At 43.1% G+C, this 17102-nt stretch overlaps 1 protein-coding gene and 1 pseudogene across 10 annotated transcripts in view; one reads left to right on the forward strand and one right to left on the reverse strand.

Moving 5' to 3' along the window:
• CDK5RAP2 (CDK5 regulatory subunit associated protein 2) overlaps positions 1-17102 on the reverse strand; it is a 128526-nt gene that overhangs the window by 67105 nt on the left and 44319 nt on the right. For all 10 annotated transcript variants that reach the window (XM_088665028.1, XM_060270291.2, XM_035113723.3 and 7 more), the window contains exons 14-17: positions 14895-15047; positions 6661-6758; positions 4982-5109; positions 473-588 (exon numbers count right to left, since the gene is read on the reverse strand). In XM_088665028.1, coding sequence (XP_088521154.1) covers positions 473-588; positions 4982-5109; positions 6661-6758; positions 14895-15047 — 495 coding nt within the window. The remainder of the gene's footprint in view (positions 1-472; positions 589-4981; positions 5110-6660; positions 6759-14894; positions 15048-17102) is intronic.
• On the forward strand, positions 4129-4247 carry LOC118084578 (5S ribosomal RNA; annotated as a pseudogene).

Consider the following 17102-nt stretch of genomic DNA (forward strand, 5'->3'; position numbering starts at 1 on the left):
GAACAATTCTTATTTTAAAAATGCCCATGAATCTTGCAGCACTCTAAAGAAAAACAGACGTATTGTGCACTGTAAGCTCTCATGTGGATTATTGGAATGTGCTCTGCATTGGGATACTATTGAAAAGTATTCGGAAACTACATTTAGTGGAGAATGGCACAGCATATTTGTGGCTTGGCAGGGCAGAGTGCATATTACTTACATTAGCCTTTCCCACCCTGGTGTTCCCCAGATGTTTTGGACTACAACTCCCATCAGCTCCAGTCAACATGAACAATGGTCAGGAATTATGGACAGAGTAGTCTATCCTGATGCCTGGAATCTGCAACTGCCTCTTGTACATTTATAGATCATGCAAGTTCTCCCTGGACCCAATCCTCCAGAAATCACCCACACCAGAGTTCCAAACGAAGAAGCAGGCTGGCATGCCAAAGAAATACTGGACAACTGTAAAGGAACATGAAAACAATACCTTTCTCTTAAGCTCCTCATGAGACAGCTGGTCCAACTGCAACTCCAAACCACCCTGGTCTCTTAAACAAATGCTCATGTAAGACGTCTGTTCTCCCAAAGAAGATATGGTTTCCTCTATTTAAAAAAAAGAAAAGAAGATAGCTTAATCTATGTAATTGCATTGGAATTTCCTGTTCTGGCCTCGAAAAACCACCAATATATTTTGTAACTGAAGTCCCCATTCAATTGAACATGTGTACCATTATTTGCAGATCTCTACTTCCTTCTTACTGCTGCCACATCTACATACTCTGTGATTTTGTGCATGTGCTAAAAGTGCATATAATATGAAACCAGGTGTGGGATTCAGCTGTTTCTTTCAAAATCAAGTTGTTAGTCCTTATGAATAAAACAGAAGGCTGAATGCTGTATGGGGAGTACTGCAGGAAATCTCAGAAATCAGCAGTGGGAATGAGTGTTCTACAGGGATTTGTGATATCCTGAGGATAGCTCAGTTGGTTAGACTGGTGCTGATAATGCTGAAGTTGCAGGTTCAATCCCCGTATGGGACAGCTGCATATTCCTGCTATTGCAGGGGCTTGGACTAGATGATCTTCAGGATCCTTTCCAACTCTACATTCTATGATTCTTTGAACAGTTCAAAGGGACAGAATTATGGGGAAACAATGCAAACCTATTTTCTGCAGGGCTCAGAACTCAGCCATGCTTGCTGCCTTAGTGGGTAGATATTTTCTGAAGTACATAATATATATGACTGTTTTTGTCTACCATGATGCAGCAAAGCAGTCAACTGACTTGACAGACTTTGATGTGGTCAGAAAGGTCCAATACCAACATCAATACCAATACCAAAATCAGTATGAATTCATTTTCCTGCTGACAAACTCTCCTCCTCACCCTCCAGGTTCTTATGCAGGGTCCTAGGGTGATGTCCTGGAAACAGAGGACATCACCCTAGTCTCTCACTCTAGACTTGCTTTTTATGGGCAGGTCCAATGTGGATGTTACATCCTCAGGCTCCCTACTAGAGCTGGGCAATATCTGGTTTTCAACAACATGATATATCACCAGCTAAGCAACCAGATAATACCAATATATCACAATGTTTGAAATAAGGATGGAACTATGTATAGGTGAACGAGGTAATATCCTGGCAACTGATACTACTTAGGGGTCTAAAAGAATGGATAAAGTTTTACAGTACAAAAAATTATTTTAAAAAATTTGCCAGGAAAAATTGCATTTCTTTTATAAACCAGGCCAAACTAGATAGATAAAATTTTACAGAACAAAAATTTATTAAACAACTTAATCTATTTTCAACTAATCGAATAATAATTTAAGTAATTTACAAGTGTCAAGTTGCATCTGCTTCTCCACTCAGAGGGCCAAGTGCATGAGTAAGCCCCTATGAGTTCAACTAAATGTACTTCTTCCTTCCTGGGCGTAACCCCATTGAATTCAGTAGGGTGCACTGCTTACTAACAAACACCCCATCATTCTCACCTCACAACTATCCAACCTCCTATTTCAGCATAAGGGGGCCAGTTAAATCTCCCCCCTCCATTTCCCCCTATTGTGACGCAGAAGCCTCACCCCCAAGCCCTCAGCTCACCAATCTCTCGCTTTTTATCAAAGGGAGGCAGCGAGGGCAAGCAAGCAAAGAGATAAGTTCTTTAAAAAAGAAAAACCCTTCCTTTGTAATATGGAGGGAAGCTAATTTAGGGGGAAACAACAATGTAAACACCAGAAAATGAAAATAAAAACACTTCCCCCCATTTTTCTGCCAGTGGGACTTGGTGGACAGCGGAGAAGAAAAAGAAAGAAGAGCACATAAGGAAGTATAGGGTTGGGGAAACAAATGTGTGAGAAAGTGGTGATTATTAGGGAGAATTCAAAGGTAGGGAGAAAATGGGGAACATAATAAGGGGGGACACGGGCAAACACACACACACACACACACATGCAGAAGAGGAGAAACAAAGAGCATTGACAGAGAAAAACCGGGGGGGGGCGGAGAGAAGGGAGAGAAGAGGCTTAAACAACAGGGCAGGCTCAGACCTGCATCTCTCTCAACCATTTACTAGCCTGACATCTTAAAGCAAGAAGCTCATGGCGTCACCGTCTATATTACTAAGGAAATTCCCCGGTGGGCTGCTTTTGTCTGAACCTGTTCTGAGGATTGTTGCCCACTGCAGGAAGCAGAGAGCTCAGGAAGACTGCAGGAATCATGGGAGAAAGCACTGGCTTCGTGGTTTTTCTAACATCATAATATGTGATATATTGCCAGGTCAAATATTTTGAAACAGTTATCATGATGTGGATTTCAAAACAGTTTTAGATGATAAATCAATAAATTTCTCAGCCCAACTGCCCACAGCTGTGTCCCACACCCAGTTTTAGATGAAGCAGGTTTATTGTATCCAGCCTCTAATGAGTCTAATCCTTATTCCACAAGGAGCTGGCCAGGGTCCTGAAACTAGTTTGCTCTCTTGCAAAGTCTTACTTGTAGCCCTGTGGTGTCCTAGCCTAGAATATTAGGTAGACTGTAGCTCAATGGCAGCACACACACTTTGTATGCTGAAGATCCCAATTTCAATCCCTGGCATCTCTTGGTAGGGCTGGGAAGAGACCCCTTCTTGAAGCCTTGTAGAACCACTGCCAGTCAGTGTTGTTGTTGTTGTTGAGTCGTTTAGTCGTGTCCGACTCTTCGTGACCCCATGGACCATAGCACGCCAGGCACTCCTGTCTTGCACTGCCTCCCGCAGTTTGGTCAAACTCATGTTCGTAGCTTCGAGAACACTGTCCAACCATCTCGTCCTCTGTCGTCCCCTTCTCCTAGTGCCCTCAATCTTTCCCAACATCAGGGTCAGTGTAAACTATACCAAACTAGACCAATGATCTGGCTCAGTGTAAGACAACTTCCTATGTCCCTACATAAGAATAACTGGATTTATGCATGTAGCAGAATGAACTGGCTACCTCGAAATGGAAGAATGGGCTGAAGTGCTCAACTGTGGAAATCCCAATATTGAGTGGTTGCCATGCAGAACAAGATCCTTGTAGGTAGGAAAGAAGCATAACAAGGAACAGACTAGGCTAGAACCCGAGCTAGCTTTTCACTTGAAGCGAACTGGTTGGTGTATGTGTTTTTAAATGCAAGGAAGCATTTATATTCAGCCAGGACTCTACCATCTTGCTCTGCATCATGCAAAGATCAGGTCTGAATCCATTACTTTACACTGTCTGATAAGGTGGCAACACTGTATTATATACCTTACACTTCTTAAATTTTAGATTCTAAACCCTACTAGGCAAAGGTGTTTGCAAATGATTAAAAACAAAGTGCTTAGTACATGTTTAGGTGATACATAACAAGAGTAATTAAAAATGGCAGTGTAACAGACTGCTAAAACGGGAGGAAATTGTTGCTACTTTCTTCTGTCCTAAAGCATTCCCTTTAATTGAAATAATTTTTACCCTCACATTCTTTTCTACCTTTTTGACGTATTGGATTTTTTACTAGTGATCAGTTTGCATTGTGAATCTAATGCAGAATGATAATTTGCTTATTTAGCATTGCATATTGAAATAATTTGGAGCAGGTGCAAAGTAAAGGTAGGATAGGAAGGAGGGAGGGGAGGGCATAAATTATTCTACAGCCATACTACCCTGAACACGCCCAATCTCATCTGTTCTTGGAAGCTAAATAGGGTCAGGCCTGGTTAGTACTTGGATGGGAGACCGCCTGGGAATACCAGGTGTCGTAGGCTATAGTTGGAATTTTGTGAAAATAAACCTGAGGTCTCAGGGGGGAAACGCCGGGGGGTTTGATTTTGGTGTAACAGACTGCGGGAACTGTATAGAAAAGAATGGTTTGTGCTGTTTAACTGAACAATTTGTAGAAAGAGACCTGTTGCAATCAACTTATTTCAAATCCAAATCAGCTGGGATGGAGGTATAGTGACTTAGCAGATCTCCCGCATTTTATATCAGGGATAGATAAACCTAGTCCAGGGCAAAATGTGGCCCCCCGTGTCTATCTGGCCCTCAAAACTTTCCTCATCTGCCATACCTCTCACTGGCCCTACTTCACACCTGAATGTTTTTGGGTGGTTGGAATGTGTCTGTGAACTCTTATAGTGTCCCTTGCTTGTTTGGTGGAGTATAGAAAAGGGTGTGTGTACGTAGAAACTAGCCTACCATGCAAAACGTACAATTTATATTCATTGCTCTGTCCACGTTTGCATCTGGACCCACCCACCACTGACATATGGAGTCAGGAAGGTTGCTCAGAATGTGGCCCTTGGGCTGAAAAATGTTCCCCATCCCTGCTGTAGTTCATAATAAGCTGCTTCGAATGACAGGTTGGATGACCATCTGTCATGGATGCTGTAGCTGAGATTCCTGCATTGCAGGGGGTTGAACTAGATGACACCTGGGGTCCCTTCCAACTCTAAGATTCTATGATGCTATGAAAGATGCTTTGCCACATATTCTTCCTTACCTTCTCTTCTGTTAGCTTTGATTTGACTTTCCAGCCGTATTCGCAAATTCCAGTTCGCTAAGATGTCATCTTCTAGTTGCTTACGCAATACAGAAATGTTGTGCAACTCTTCTTGAAGGTTATTTATGCTAAAATAAAATTCAAAAGTAAAAAAATCAGTATGCTGAAGTTGTAAGGAGGCATCACTCAAGGTTCATCAAACAGTTGGGGTCATTTTCTTGTGAACCTCTGGCATCTTTTATACATCAAGGTTTCGATAAAAGAATTCACTCCAAAGCAGAAAGAACTAAACACTCTTGAAAGCATGCAAGCCTCTCATCTCGACGCACAGCATTAAAAAAAAAAATCTTTACATAAGACGAAAGGGATAAAAACCCTTGCACATCTCCATTCTGGCATCTTTCAGAACCTTCAAGGCACACTTAGTGGGCCAAAATCAAGCTCATTTCTCCCTCAGAAAACATCAGACTGAAGTACATTTGGCACAACACATCCTGTTGTTCTGAGTCTATGAACAACTCCTCTGTCACATTTATTAGATTTATTTTATCTCACACATCTTCCACTGAACTCATGACTTCCACACTCAAGGGTGTGTGTATATGTGGAAAATCTCCACATTTTAACATAAATGGAGCTTATTTTAATATCAATTGTGACACATGCAAAGTATCCAAGGGTGGAGCTGGTTTTCAAAAGTAAAGGTTGTTGGGGATGATGACATGGCAAGCAAGTTGGATCACATTTGCATGGTTAAAATAAGAAGGGGAGGATGATGCTGGCCAGAGGCAGGATGCAGGATGTTAAAAGACCCGAGCAAATAAAACTTTTCCCTGCCTTCTTTAGGTAGAGCAAAAAGTAAGCATCTGTGAATTCCAATGCTAAGGTTGCTTTTTAAGTCAGTCTAAGAAATAGGGAAAGAGAAAGAGAAATCTTCAAAGGAGAATGGATTCATTTAACACTAATAAATGCTCCACTCCCTCAACTAACAAAATAAAGAAGATAATAAAAATACATTTTAAAAAAAACTATGTAAACCACAATAGGTGCTCCTTAAAACTCCAGCCACACCTGCCCTACTTCATACAGAATACTTTTAATAGGACAGGGGTGGAAAACTAATTACCCTCCAGAAGTTATTAGTCTTACAACTCCCATCATCCCCAGTCATTGACTATGCTGGCTGGGGCTGATGGGAGCTTGTGAACAACAACTTGTTCAGCGCTACTGGTTCACCACCCTTGTCCAGGCCTGCTCAGCGTTGTCTATACCACAAGAACCTATGGTTCTCTGGATGCTGCTGGCTTACACCTCCCATCACTCTTGACCACTGGCCATTCTGGTTGCGGCTGATGACAGCTGGGAGTCCAGCAATTTCTGCAAGGCTGCAATTTCTCCATTTCAGCATTGGAAAGAGGCTCAGCTCTTTTGCTGTTTAGAGGCAATCACTGCCTGGCTTCTGGCATCCAAGAGGAAGAGCCACTAGTGCAGCCCATCTTAAGTTTCAGTGGGTACAGAATACCACTGGAGCTACTTGGTGTCAAAGTACTTTAATTTAAGGGTGTAAGATTCCTCCTTATAATCAGAACTCTGGGCTGTTGCAAATGGATGACATCCCACTGATCTGATGAGTGACCAGACATCATTGTTTGTATTCAAAGGCAAAATCTGGCACTCACCTATCAGTATCTTGCAGGGACTTTATTAGAGCTGAAAAAATGTCACGCTCTTTCTGTAGACCTTCCATTATTCCTGCAAATTCAGATTCCTTTGTTTTCTAAATTAAAAAAAACAGAAATACATACCAATAACTCTTAAGAAAAAATACCTTGGGAGAGTGCTTGTCTGCAAATTAAGAACCAGTCATAGAATGCATAGCAGAGGCAGAAACATTTTTTTCAAAACAAGTAGGACCCAAGAACAGTTTCTGCAGCTGAAAGTGGCTAATGTTCCCAATGTCTGATGAGTCAGACATCTGACATGTAGTGAGTGGTGAAATGAGACAAGACTTCCTTGGTTGTGGTGCTTATCTTGTGGAACTTTCTTATCAGGGAGACTTACCTGACTCCTTCCTTAATAGGGTTCAGGCAGCAGGTTAAGATCTTGCTCTTTCAGAGGGCTTTTGGGATAAATGACCATTAGCTGCCCCCAAAACCCACCCGATGCCCTACTTTAGCTTTGTTGAATTTCCTGAATAACTGCCGTTTCTAGGGCACTGCTATCTACTAGATTTTATGTTGTTGTTTTCTGTTGTTGGAAATCCTAAAGGATAGGAACGGGATGGGTAGGTTTTCAATAATTTAAATAAGTAAATAAGTAAAATAAATGCATCCACCTGAGTGTTTAAAGAATCCATCCTGCTACTAAGACACTAGAAGACGCATTACCTTCTCTCCCCCCCCCCCAATGTCACTCAGCTGACACCGGTGGCAAAGCATGTGTCCGATGTCTTCATTAAGTTAGCAAGCGCCAGAGGCTACCACCGCCTTCTACATCTGAAATAACATTGTTCCCCCACCCGCAGCCCAGATGAGGGAGAATAATCACAAGGTTTGTACGATGCATGTTTGGAATTATTAAAGAGCATATCCCAGTTATGTTAAAACAAACTCCAGAGTGGGAATTATTTCAGCTGCCCTACATGCAAAGTGTTCCATTTGCCAAAGGGCACTGAACAGGAAACTGGATATGTTATCATCTTGTGTGCCACGTCCTCATAGCAGGTGGCCTGCTTAATTCCCCATCTACTTAAGTTTCCAAAGCTTCAGGTTGTGCACACCTTTGCAGGGGTTTCATGCTGTGACCTTCTCTCATCTAGACGATAATTAACATTGACTCTGCTTGCTTGCCTTCCTTTCTACTGTGTTATCCAGAAAGCTTCTCAGAACCTCTTCTTGCTAGATCTCATTGTCTCATCAACTACCTAGGCTCCTGCATCATTTCCATGCTTGGTTCAAAGTACTGCTTCTCTGTGACATGTGGTCACATGAAGGACCACCTGCCTCCAAATATGTCTGCCCATACGTTAAGATTTTTATCAGACACATTCCTCCCTGCACATCTGTCATACCAGGTGCAACAGATGGTTCTTCTCAGAAGTGGACCTTCACAGTGGTGGCACTCCTACGGTAGTTCTATGACAGGGATGGGGAACCTGTGGTTTCCTTAGATGTTCCTGGACCACAACTCCCATCATATCTGACCATTTATCATGCTGTCTGTGACTAATGGGAGTTGGAGTCCAACAACACCACAAGTTCTTCATCCTGTTCTAAGAGTCCGGAAAGTAAAGGGTAGAAGGGAAATTGAATGGTAGCTAGATGGATCAGATGGATCAATGGTGCAGTAGCTTTGTTTAGCTAAGAATATGGTAGTGGAGGAGGTGAAGAAGATGAATATTCTGACATAACTGTTTGAATGCTTAAGACACATCACAGAAAACGAGCACTATCGCCAATCACCAGTGACCAAATCACAACAGACAGACATGTTCACCCCGTGGTGGCTTTGCTGTTTCACTGTCAGCACTTACATTTCAGCCATTAGTCTGAATCCACTGATTACATACAGAAAGCATTAAACAGGTGACTTCTGGCTCCTTTCTTATTCATCACTGCATTTACACAACCACATTTTTATATTTGAAAAGCTTCTGACAAATCAACAGCAATGAGGCCATTAGGAGCAATATTGTATTCTTCTCTGCATATGATTACAATCTCTTTTATGGAAGGCGTGAGTTATTCCGATGAGTTCCCCAATGAATTACAAAGAATAAGGCAGATACATAGCCAACACAGGTTATAATACAGAAACAATTAATGAAGCATTCAACACCCTAACATACAGAACAAGTAGAGCAGTAAAGACTTGCTATCTGGAGATTCCTTACAAGACTACTAATAGTAACAGCAGCTCAGACCTGAAAGCAATCTAGACAGGAGAAAATCATGGTCCATGGGTTGACTGCTTGCCAGTTTCTGTTCGACCACCAGGTATCCTTGGTTATCAGAGCAGTTCAACAATGTAAATTGTTGCCTAGAACAGAGGTGCCTTCCAGATGCTGCTGAACTCCAAGTCTCATCATCTCTGAGTAATGGTCAGCCTGGTATGTGTCAAAGCAATGATTCTTCAGAATCAACTTCATTGGACTAGTCACGTTGTTTGGATGCCTGATTCCTGTCTTCCAAAGCAACTATTCTATTCCCAACTTAAGAATGGAAAGCACAACGCTAGTGGACAACAAAAGAGGTTTAAAGACGCTCTCAAGGCAAATCTAAAAAAATGTAGTATAAACACCAACAACTGGCCTGTGAGAACTCCAAGCAAAGAATAGCCTCTACCCAAAGTGTCATGGACTTTGAAGAAGCACGAACTCAGGACGAAACGGAGAAAGGAGCTAAGAGGAAGGCACGTTTGGCAAATCCTCACCGTCATCAAATCCCACCTGGAAATCTATGGAAGGATGTGCAGATCCAGAATTGGCCTTCACAGGCACCATGGACACACTTTTAAGACCATATTCATGGAAGATAATCTTACTCGCTACAAATGGTCACCAAAGATGGGAGCTGGATCAGTTTAAGAGGCCTGTGGTAAATGTAGAGCACTGCTCAAAAATGGCTATTAATCCTGCTAACTGTTTAAAAAGGCTGAGGCTGCAATTCTAAATACATGTCTCTGGGAGTCAATTCCATTGAACTCAATGGATCTTACTTTTGGGATTTCACTGCTAACTACACTTTTAAGTCTCACAGGGTATATCCCCTTGGTTGATCCAAAACAAACCTGATAGAGGATAAGCCCCATTGAGCTCACTATAACTTTCTTCTGAGTAAACATGAGTAGTGCAAGAGTACTATCTCCTGTCAAATGCTTAAGCCCACCTCATGGTTTGATTGGTCCCTTAGAGTTTGATTGATATCACATGACATCCAGCCCCTGAGGGCTGCCTATTGGCCATCGTGGGCCAATAGGATGAGGTTTTGAACCCCTAGCCAAGTTGAGTTGGCTTCATGACTTTATCTAGTATACTAAAACGATAAACATACCATGTTTATTCACAACTACTTGTGTTTCCCCAACTTCTGACAAACACATACTGTCACAGTGACCAATTTCTTCTAGATTAGGAGGTGTATGGGAAGGAAACGAAGGAATATGTCTACCAGTATGTCAAAAAGCAGGTTTCATTTAAGAAACCCTCTGATGTTTACATGCCATTCTGGGGAGAGATGTAGCACCAATAATTTTACATAGTCTCCTGAGATCCCATTTAACATTCAGCCTTTCAGAAAGGAGATAAAATAGTGTTGTGTGGAATTTTCATAATTTGAAATTCTTGTTAGTATCAAACCATCCTCTGTGCCCCCCGGCCCGGCCCGGAACGTATTCTTAAGCAAAAGTGCAGATTTCAAATCATGAATACAGTTGGGTTATGCCTTATATCTTAAGAGACCCTGAGCATGTACTTTAGCTTTTTAACATTGTTGGCTGGGAATGTTAGCATCCCCAGCCTTTTTCTGCTGCACCTGGAGAAGAGCAGTCATATGGAGGAGCAAGAAGGTTGGATAGCTAGGTCCACCCAACTCTGGATAGCTTTGGATAGCTAGGTCCAACTTTGCCTTAGTTGCACCTGGTTTCCAGAAGAGAAACCTACTTATCTAGAGGTTGCCATCAACAGTGAATTTCTGCCCTGGTGGAGTCATCCTGAAATATGTGACACTAAACGAGGATCACCCCACTGGGTCATTCCTTTGTAGTAAGATCAGGACACTCTACGTATCTGGGGGATTGGTTGCAGGTGGCCTTGCTCCTAAGTGACAGGTGGAATGCTGAGAAGCAGCTGCTGTAGTGATAGTACAAATACAACACAGAAACACATATGCATTTTAAATGTTTAATTGGTTTTTAACATTTGATCTTGTTGGTGTTATTTCACAATTCAAAATAATCTGAAGTGGGAGAAGGAACTACATCACAAGGAGCTGCAACGTGCCCTTCCAACCATTTGAAAGGCTATGCCCCACACTGTTTAGCACAGGGAGGGCTTTAACCTCAGATGGGAGAGGAAGGATCTCCCATAAAAATAGCAGCATGTTGATGAAAGGTGCACATCATTATATGTGTTCACAGGAGCAGGTCACCATGCACCCCCCAATTCCACTGGGAAATCTCCACTTCCTATTTAAGCTATGGTATGAAGAATTGGACAGTGGAATCCTTCCCATTTCACCCCTGCCTCCATTTCCCTCCCCTGTGATGAGTGACAGATTGTAAGTCCCTCAGGGCAGAGGCCTGCATGCTACTACTTCATGAAGCACTGTGCTCATAAATCAGGAGTGGGGAACTTTTCGCAGTCTAGGTGTTGCTGAACTACAACTCCCATCAGCCCAAGCCAGCATGATGAATGGTGAAGACAGATGGGAGTTGGAGCTGAGTACTTGGAGGGCGAAAGTTCCCCACCCCTGATATAGGTGGTGTTCTATAAACTATCAATAAGATATATTCTTAGCCAGTGTACACAAAGGAGAATTTGGGAGTGTTTCAAATGTGTGGAAAGGGGAAGGGGACCAATCTCATTTACAGAAACAGACCTGCCTTGCCTAAGGAAGTCAACCCTGACAAGAACTTTCCCAACATCAATCACTTCTGAGAGGCTGAGTGCAATGTGTTCATGGCAATTTTGAAAGAGAGGGTGTGCTCAGAAGGGGAGAAAAAATCACACACATAAGTTTGAACAGTTGAGATGACTCAGCAACAACTGGCAGGCTGCATCAATTTCAATCACTCCAGCACATCTGCATCACTGCAATGACAACAAAGAACATCAACTTCCAACCTAGGAAAACTTCAGGTGCAAAGCTCTGGCCACATGAATAAACTTTGGTGCATTGCCTATAACTCTAGAGCTACAGCAATTTAAGTAGCCTAGCTCTTTGCATGGGACTTATCCCTGCCCCGATTTCGACATAATGTCTCTAATACAGTAATGTCTCTAAGTCACAAGTACAGTGCAAATGATAATGGAGCAGCAAAATATTTTTGTGCTTGTTATGTGTCATAGAATCTACCATGTGGCTTGTATTTGTGCTGAACAGCTTGTTTGCACGGCCTGTGTCCTTGTGTTGCAAGTACAGGCAACGCCCTATTTATGCAAATTCTATTTGTGTGCTACCACACATACATGTGGTGCGGGGTACATCTGCAAGCATGGCAGTGGATTTGCTGGACCTGTGTCTTGTCTCAGAAATGAACTGTATGAACTACTGAAGCTCAATCCAGATAAGACCGAGGCACTTAGTGGGTGGTTCCCGATACAAGATAGAAGGGTGGTTGCCTGCTCTTGATGGAGTTACACACCCTCTGAAGGAGCAGGTACTTGGCTTGGGGTTACATCTAGATCCTTTAGTGTTGCTTGAGGCTCTGGTGGCCTCAGCAGTGCCAAGTGTCTTCCATTAGCTTTAGCTAATTAATTAATTAATCCCTTCTGCAGAATCACTCCTGCTGCACCTCCTCCTTAGTAGCCCATTTAAGTTTGACACTCTAGTCTCAGTTTCAATACATCCCATTGATCCTAATGCCTCCTCTGCAACATACCGCTGATCTTTTTTTCTTTGCCATTTCCACTAGTTACACAACTAGACATGTTTTCTGTAATTCCACCCATCTCTTGCACAATCTTCTATGAAGAATCAGCCACCAGACCTTTGACAGCATTCTCCAAGTACAAGCAAATTTATTGCCCTTGGTGTTGTAGCAAGGTATTCAAATGTAATCTGAACCATCAGAAAACCAAATAGATGTCTTCTGCAGTGCTTTATACCACTAGACAGAAATTGCAGGAAGTGGGCCTGGAAGAGGCAATGCCACTTCCACAGTGTAAAGCCAGCTGCATGGTCCCACTACAGGTCTCATATTCATCTGAATCAATTATGTAGACAGCTGCACAAACCAACATAAAGGTACATCCACACTGTACTTAGGGCCTAGGGAGATTATTATTATTTATTAGCTATTCCCAAGGAATCAGCACATGCCTTAAGGACATGTATACTCCACTCCCCACACCGGAGGGGAAGATGGGGCTCATCAACCTGGGAAGATAGCCCATCTAGGAGAATGATGGGCTAAAGGATTGGTCCTAAACTTCCCCTGCCTTGTGGCTATACAGTACTCATTTGTGAGAAAGGCTTTGGGAATAAACCCCAAGAAAAAAATCAGTACCCACTGCCTTGTGGGATATCTTCGGGAGAAGCAAAAAAAAAAGTGTGCAGTAAAAACAATGCAGGAGGCAGCGGTTATGAGCTGTAAGCTCAACTTGATTGGCATATGGTACAAGAGCTAGATGTTGCTTTGGCCAATGGAACATATAATCATGTTTCACTGGTCAGTCACTGCCTGCCTTAAGCTGGGAAACCCCCGGTGAATAAAATGTTGACCCACCACTGTCCACCTGCTTCAGTGGGTGCTCCGTGCTCAGAGCGTCACTCAACAAGGGGACTGAGCTTCTGCACCTTGCACAAAGAAAAGAAACAAACCCTCTTGTACCTATCAAGCTGGAACATCAGGAACATGTGTCCTGGCTTGTCCACCAACCTGTTGTTGGTCAATGGAAGATGGCCATAATTGAGCTGAAAATGAGCTCAACATTGATGTTTCTGCTTTATGGGAGACCAGACTCATTTCAAATGGCTGTCTCCAAGAAAAGAACTACTGTACACCTTTTGGGAGCAAGGAGAAGAGCCACATACTCGCAGTGTAGGCTTCACAGTGAGGAACTCCATCTGTCTGCAATAGAACCGCCAACCAAGGACTCAGAACACTTGCTTTCCCTCCACCTCTTAACTACCTCTGGTCAAGTTAACATCTTGAGTGTCTACTCTCCCATTACATGCTCTGACATACAGACCAAGGACCTAGGAACTAGACTAGCCTATCAGAAGGGTCCCAGGCTGCGAAGACCTATTCCTGCTAGGAGATTTCAATGCCAGAGTTGGGGACGATCATCACACATGGGGTGATATCCAGCAGATTCCCAGACAATGTGCCAGTGACTAATGGCTAAACCTGCATCAGAGCATTCAACTTGCTGCTGACATTGGCAACACTCACAAAATGTACGAAGGCATGAATAAAGCCTTTAGACAAATAGTCTGGAAAATTGCATCACTGAAAACCTTGTTGGGAAGATCAGCACAGACTGCAGCAAGCAGGTGAAGCATTGGACAGAGTGCTATTAAGAACTGTACTTGCAGGAAAACATGGTCTCTGACAATATGGTCCCATCAACAATATCCAGACTCTGCCTGTCTTGGAAGAGCAGGATGTCCCTCCCTCCCTCCCTTGATGAAGACATGACAGAGTCTCAAACAAAGATGTGCTCTCCCAAGCCCACGTTTGCAGCATGTTTACACTCCTGTCTCAGCAGCTTAGATATGTCCATAGAATGGAAGATGGCAGGATCCCAAAGGATGTGTTCTGTAAGGAGCTGGTTTCAGGCACCAGCCCCGTTACAAAAATGTCTGCAAATGAGACATGAAAATTGGCAACATCAGCCCTGCCATGTGGGAATCCCTTACAGACAACTGCAGTGACTAGACAGAAGTCAGGTCATGCATCCATAGCAGTGACCAGAGGAAGAATGATCATTGGGAGGATCACAAAGAGAAAAAAATGCCATGGTGCAACTGCAGTAGCACAACACTACTCCTTCATCTGTCCCAGCTGCAACAAAACAAGTCTCTCCCATATCAGTCTTTGCAGGCACAGCAGGTGCTGTAACCTTCCAACAGTTTGACTTCACAACAATAGAAAAATACAAGATTAAAATCAGTTAAAACCATTTACAACCCCAACCAGTAATCTCCAATAGCCTTTTCTTCTTTTAAAAAAATTTAAGTGTCGAACCTACCTCTAAATCTGGGATCATCTGGATCACTGGCTGCTGTGACTGGAGAGCACACTTCTCCTTTTCTAAATCTTCATTCTGCTTCTGAAGATCCTCTTTATCTTTTAAAAGAGTCTGAAACTCCATGGCCTTTTCTTTAATCACTCCATCAAGTTTCTAAGAAAAGCAAAATAGATACATGTCACGATGATGATGATTATGATTATGAATTCCATCCAGCCCCTCAAGCAAGGTGTCAGGGTGGCTTACAAAGAATCAAATACAACGTAAGAACAACATGCTAAAAGCAGCAAATCCAAAACAGCGAAAACTATCAGCATAGATAAAATGGATTAAACATTTCTAAAGGCTGGAAAACAAAACAAAACAAAATTTGTCTGATGCCAAAATGGCCATCAAAGTAGGTACCAGGTAGGCATCCTTGGGAGATGGTAACATTCCAAATCTGGGGCACCACCACTTTGAAAGTCCTTTTTCAGAAGCCACCTGCCACACTTCAGATGGTGGGAGTCCCCAAACCAGGGCTTTCCCAAACCAGTGCCCACCAAATTCTATCTGACACTCTCACTAGCTCCAGCCTACAAATTTCTACAATGACTGGCAGCATCTCTCCAGGGTTTCAGACAGGAGACTCTCAACTCTATCTAGAGATTTTGGAGCTGGAACTTAGGGCCTCCTGCTTGCAATGTCTATGCTTTACCCACTAAACTAAGACCGGTGGGTTTTTGGCCAAAGCAGACCGGAGCAATTTTGCCACCTCTCAGGTGGGCGCCATCGCGGGCCGCACTCTCCTCGCCCACTTCTTGCCTTTACATACTTCTAAGAAGCCCAAAACAAACATTTCATGTCAAATCAGAAACTGGCCAGCATGCACGATTTTTTTTAGATCTATGACTCCACCTAGTTCCTAGCCATTCCTAGCTATAGAGCGGTGTCAATTTTTATTTCCTTTTCTTCAATCTGTCTCCCATCTAGCAGCAGCTTTCCAGCCAGGCCTCTAACACTGCGCATATGCACACGTTTGCGTAAGGGCTCTTCCGAGCAGCCCTAGCCATCCTCCTGAATCAAAGAGAATGAAGAAGGTGGTGGTACGTTTATCTGACCTGCAACAGAACCAGGGGCAACACCCCTACTAGCTAGGCCAGTGGTTTTCAACCAATGAGCCATGGCACCCTGAGATGCCTTGAATCAGGGGTGTCAAACTCAAATTCATCGGGGGCCGCATCAGCAGTTTGGTCACCCTGAAAGGGCCGGTTGTATCTGTAGGACTATGTGTCCACTCTTTATTATCATAAATTATTGTCACTGCATTCAATTATTACTGTTTTTTGTAATAATGTAAGTAATAACTAGCTCTGAAAGCAGAAACATAGTCAGAATAATGGCAAGTAGATATTCAAATGTACAATTATTGTACAATTTATTGAAAAATGATTTTTGGTAACTGCACTGGGTGGTGGAGGCTCGCTAGGGTTTCATGCAGGACCTTTGCAGAGCTACTAGTACCTGGAGATGCTGGGGTCCTTCTGCATGCAGGACAGATGTTCTGCCAGTGAGCCACCACCCTTCACCAAAGGGACTGGCTGAGGTTGACTCACTGGAGCTGCTCTCCTGGTTCCAGGGTTTAAGGGCCAGAAGTATAAAGCAGCATCCTATGTTTCTGAGGAGAGGGAGAGGGAGAGGGAGGGGAGGGAGGGAGGGAGGAAGGAAGGAAGGAAGGAAGGAAGAAAAGAGGGAGTAGGAGGGAGAGAGGAAGGAAGGAAAGAGGGGAGAGAAAGAAGAGTAGGAAATAAGGAAGGGAATAAAGAAGGAAAGAAAAAGAAAGAAAGAGGGAGAGAAGACGGAAAGGGAGAAAGAAGGAAGGAAGTAGAGGGAAAGAAAGAATAAGAATGAGGGAGAGGAAGATAGATGGGAAGGATGGAAGGAAGGAAGGAAGGAAGGAAGGAAGGAAGGAAGGAAGGAAGGAAGGAAGGAAGGAAGAAAGAAAGAAAGAAAGAAAGAAAAGAGGGAGCAGGAGGGAGAGAGGAAGGAAAGAGGTGAGAGAAAGAAGAGTAGGAAAGAAGGAATAAAGAAGGAAATAAAAAGAAAGAGGGAGAGAAGACAGAGATAAAGAAGGAAGGAAAGAGAGGGAAAGAAAGAATAAGAACGAGAGAGAGGAAGAAAGAAAGGGAAGGGGGGGTTGCTGCCTTGATTCAGCGCCAGAAAAGAGCA

Source organism: Zootoca vivipara, chromosome Z2, assembly GCF_965207765.1.
Source record: "Zootoca vivipara chromosome Z2, rZooViv2.hap1.1, whole genome shotgun sequence".
NCBI classification, from domain to species: domain Eukaryota; kingdom Metazoa; phylum Chordata; class Lepidosauria; order Squamata; family Lacertidae; genus Zootoca; species Zootoca vivipara.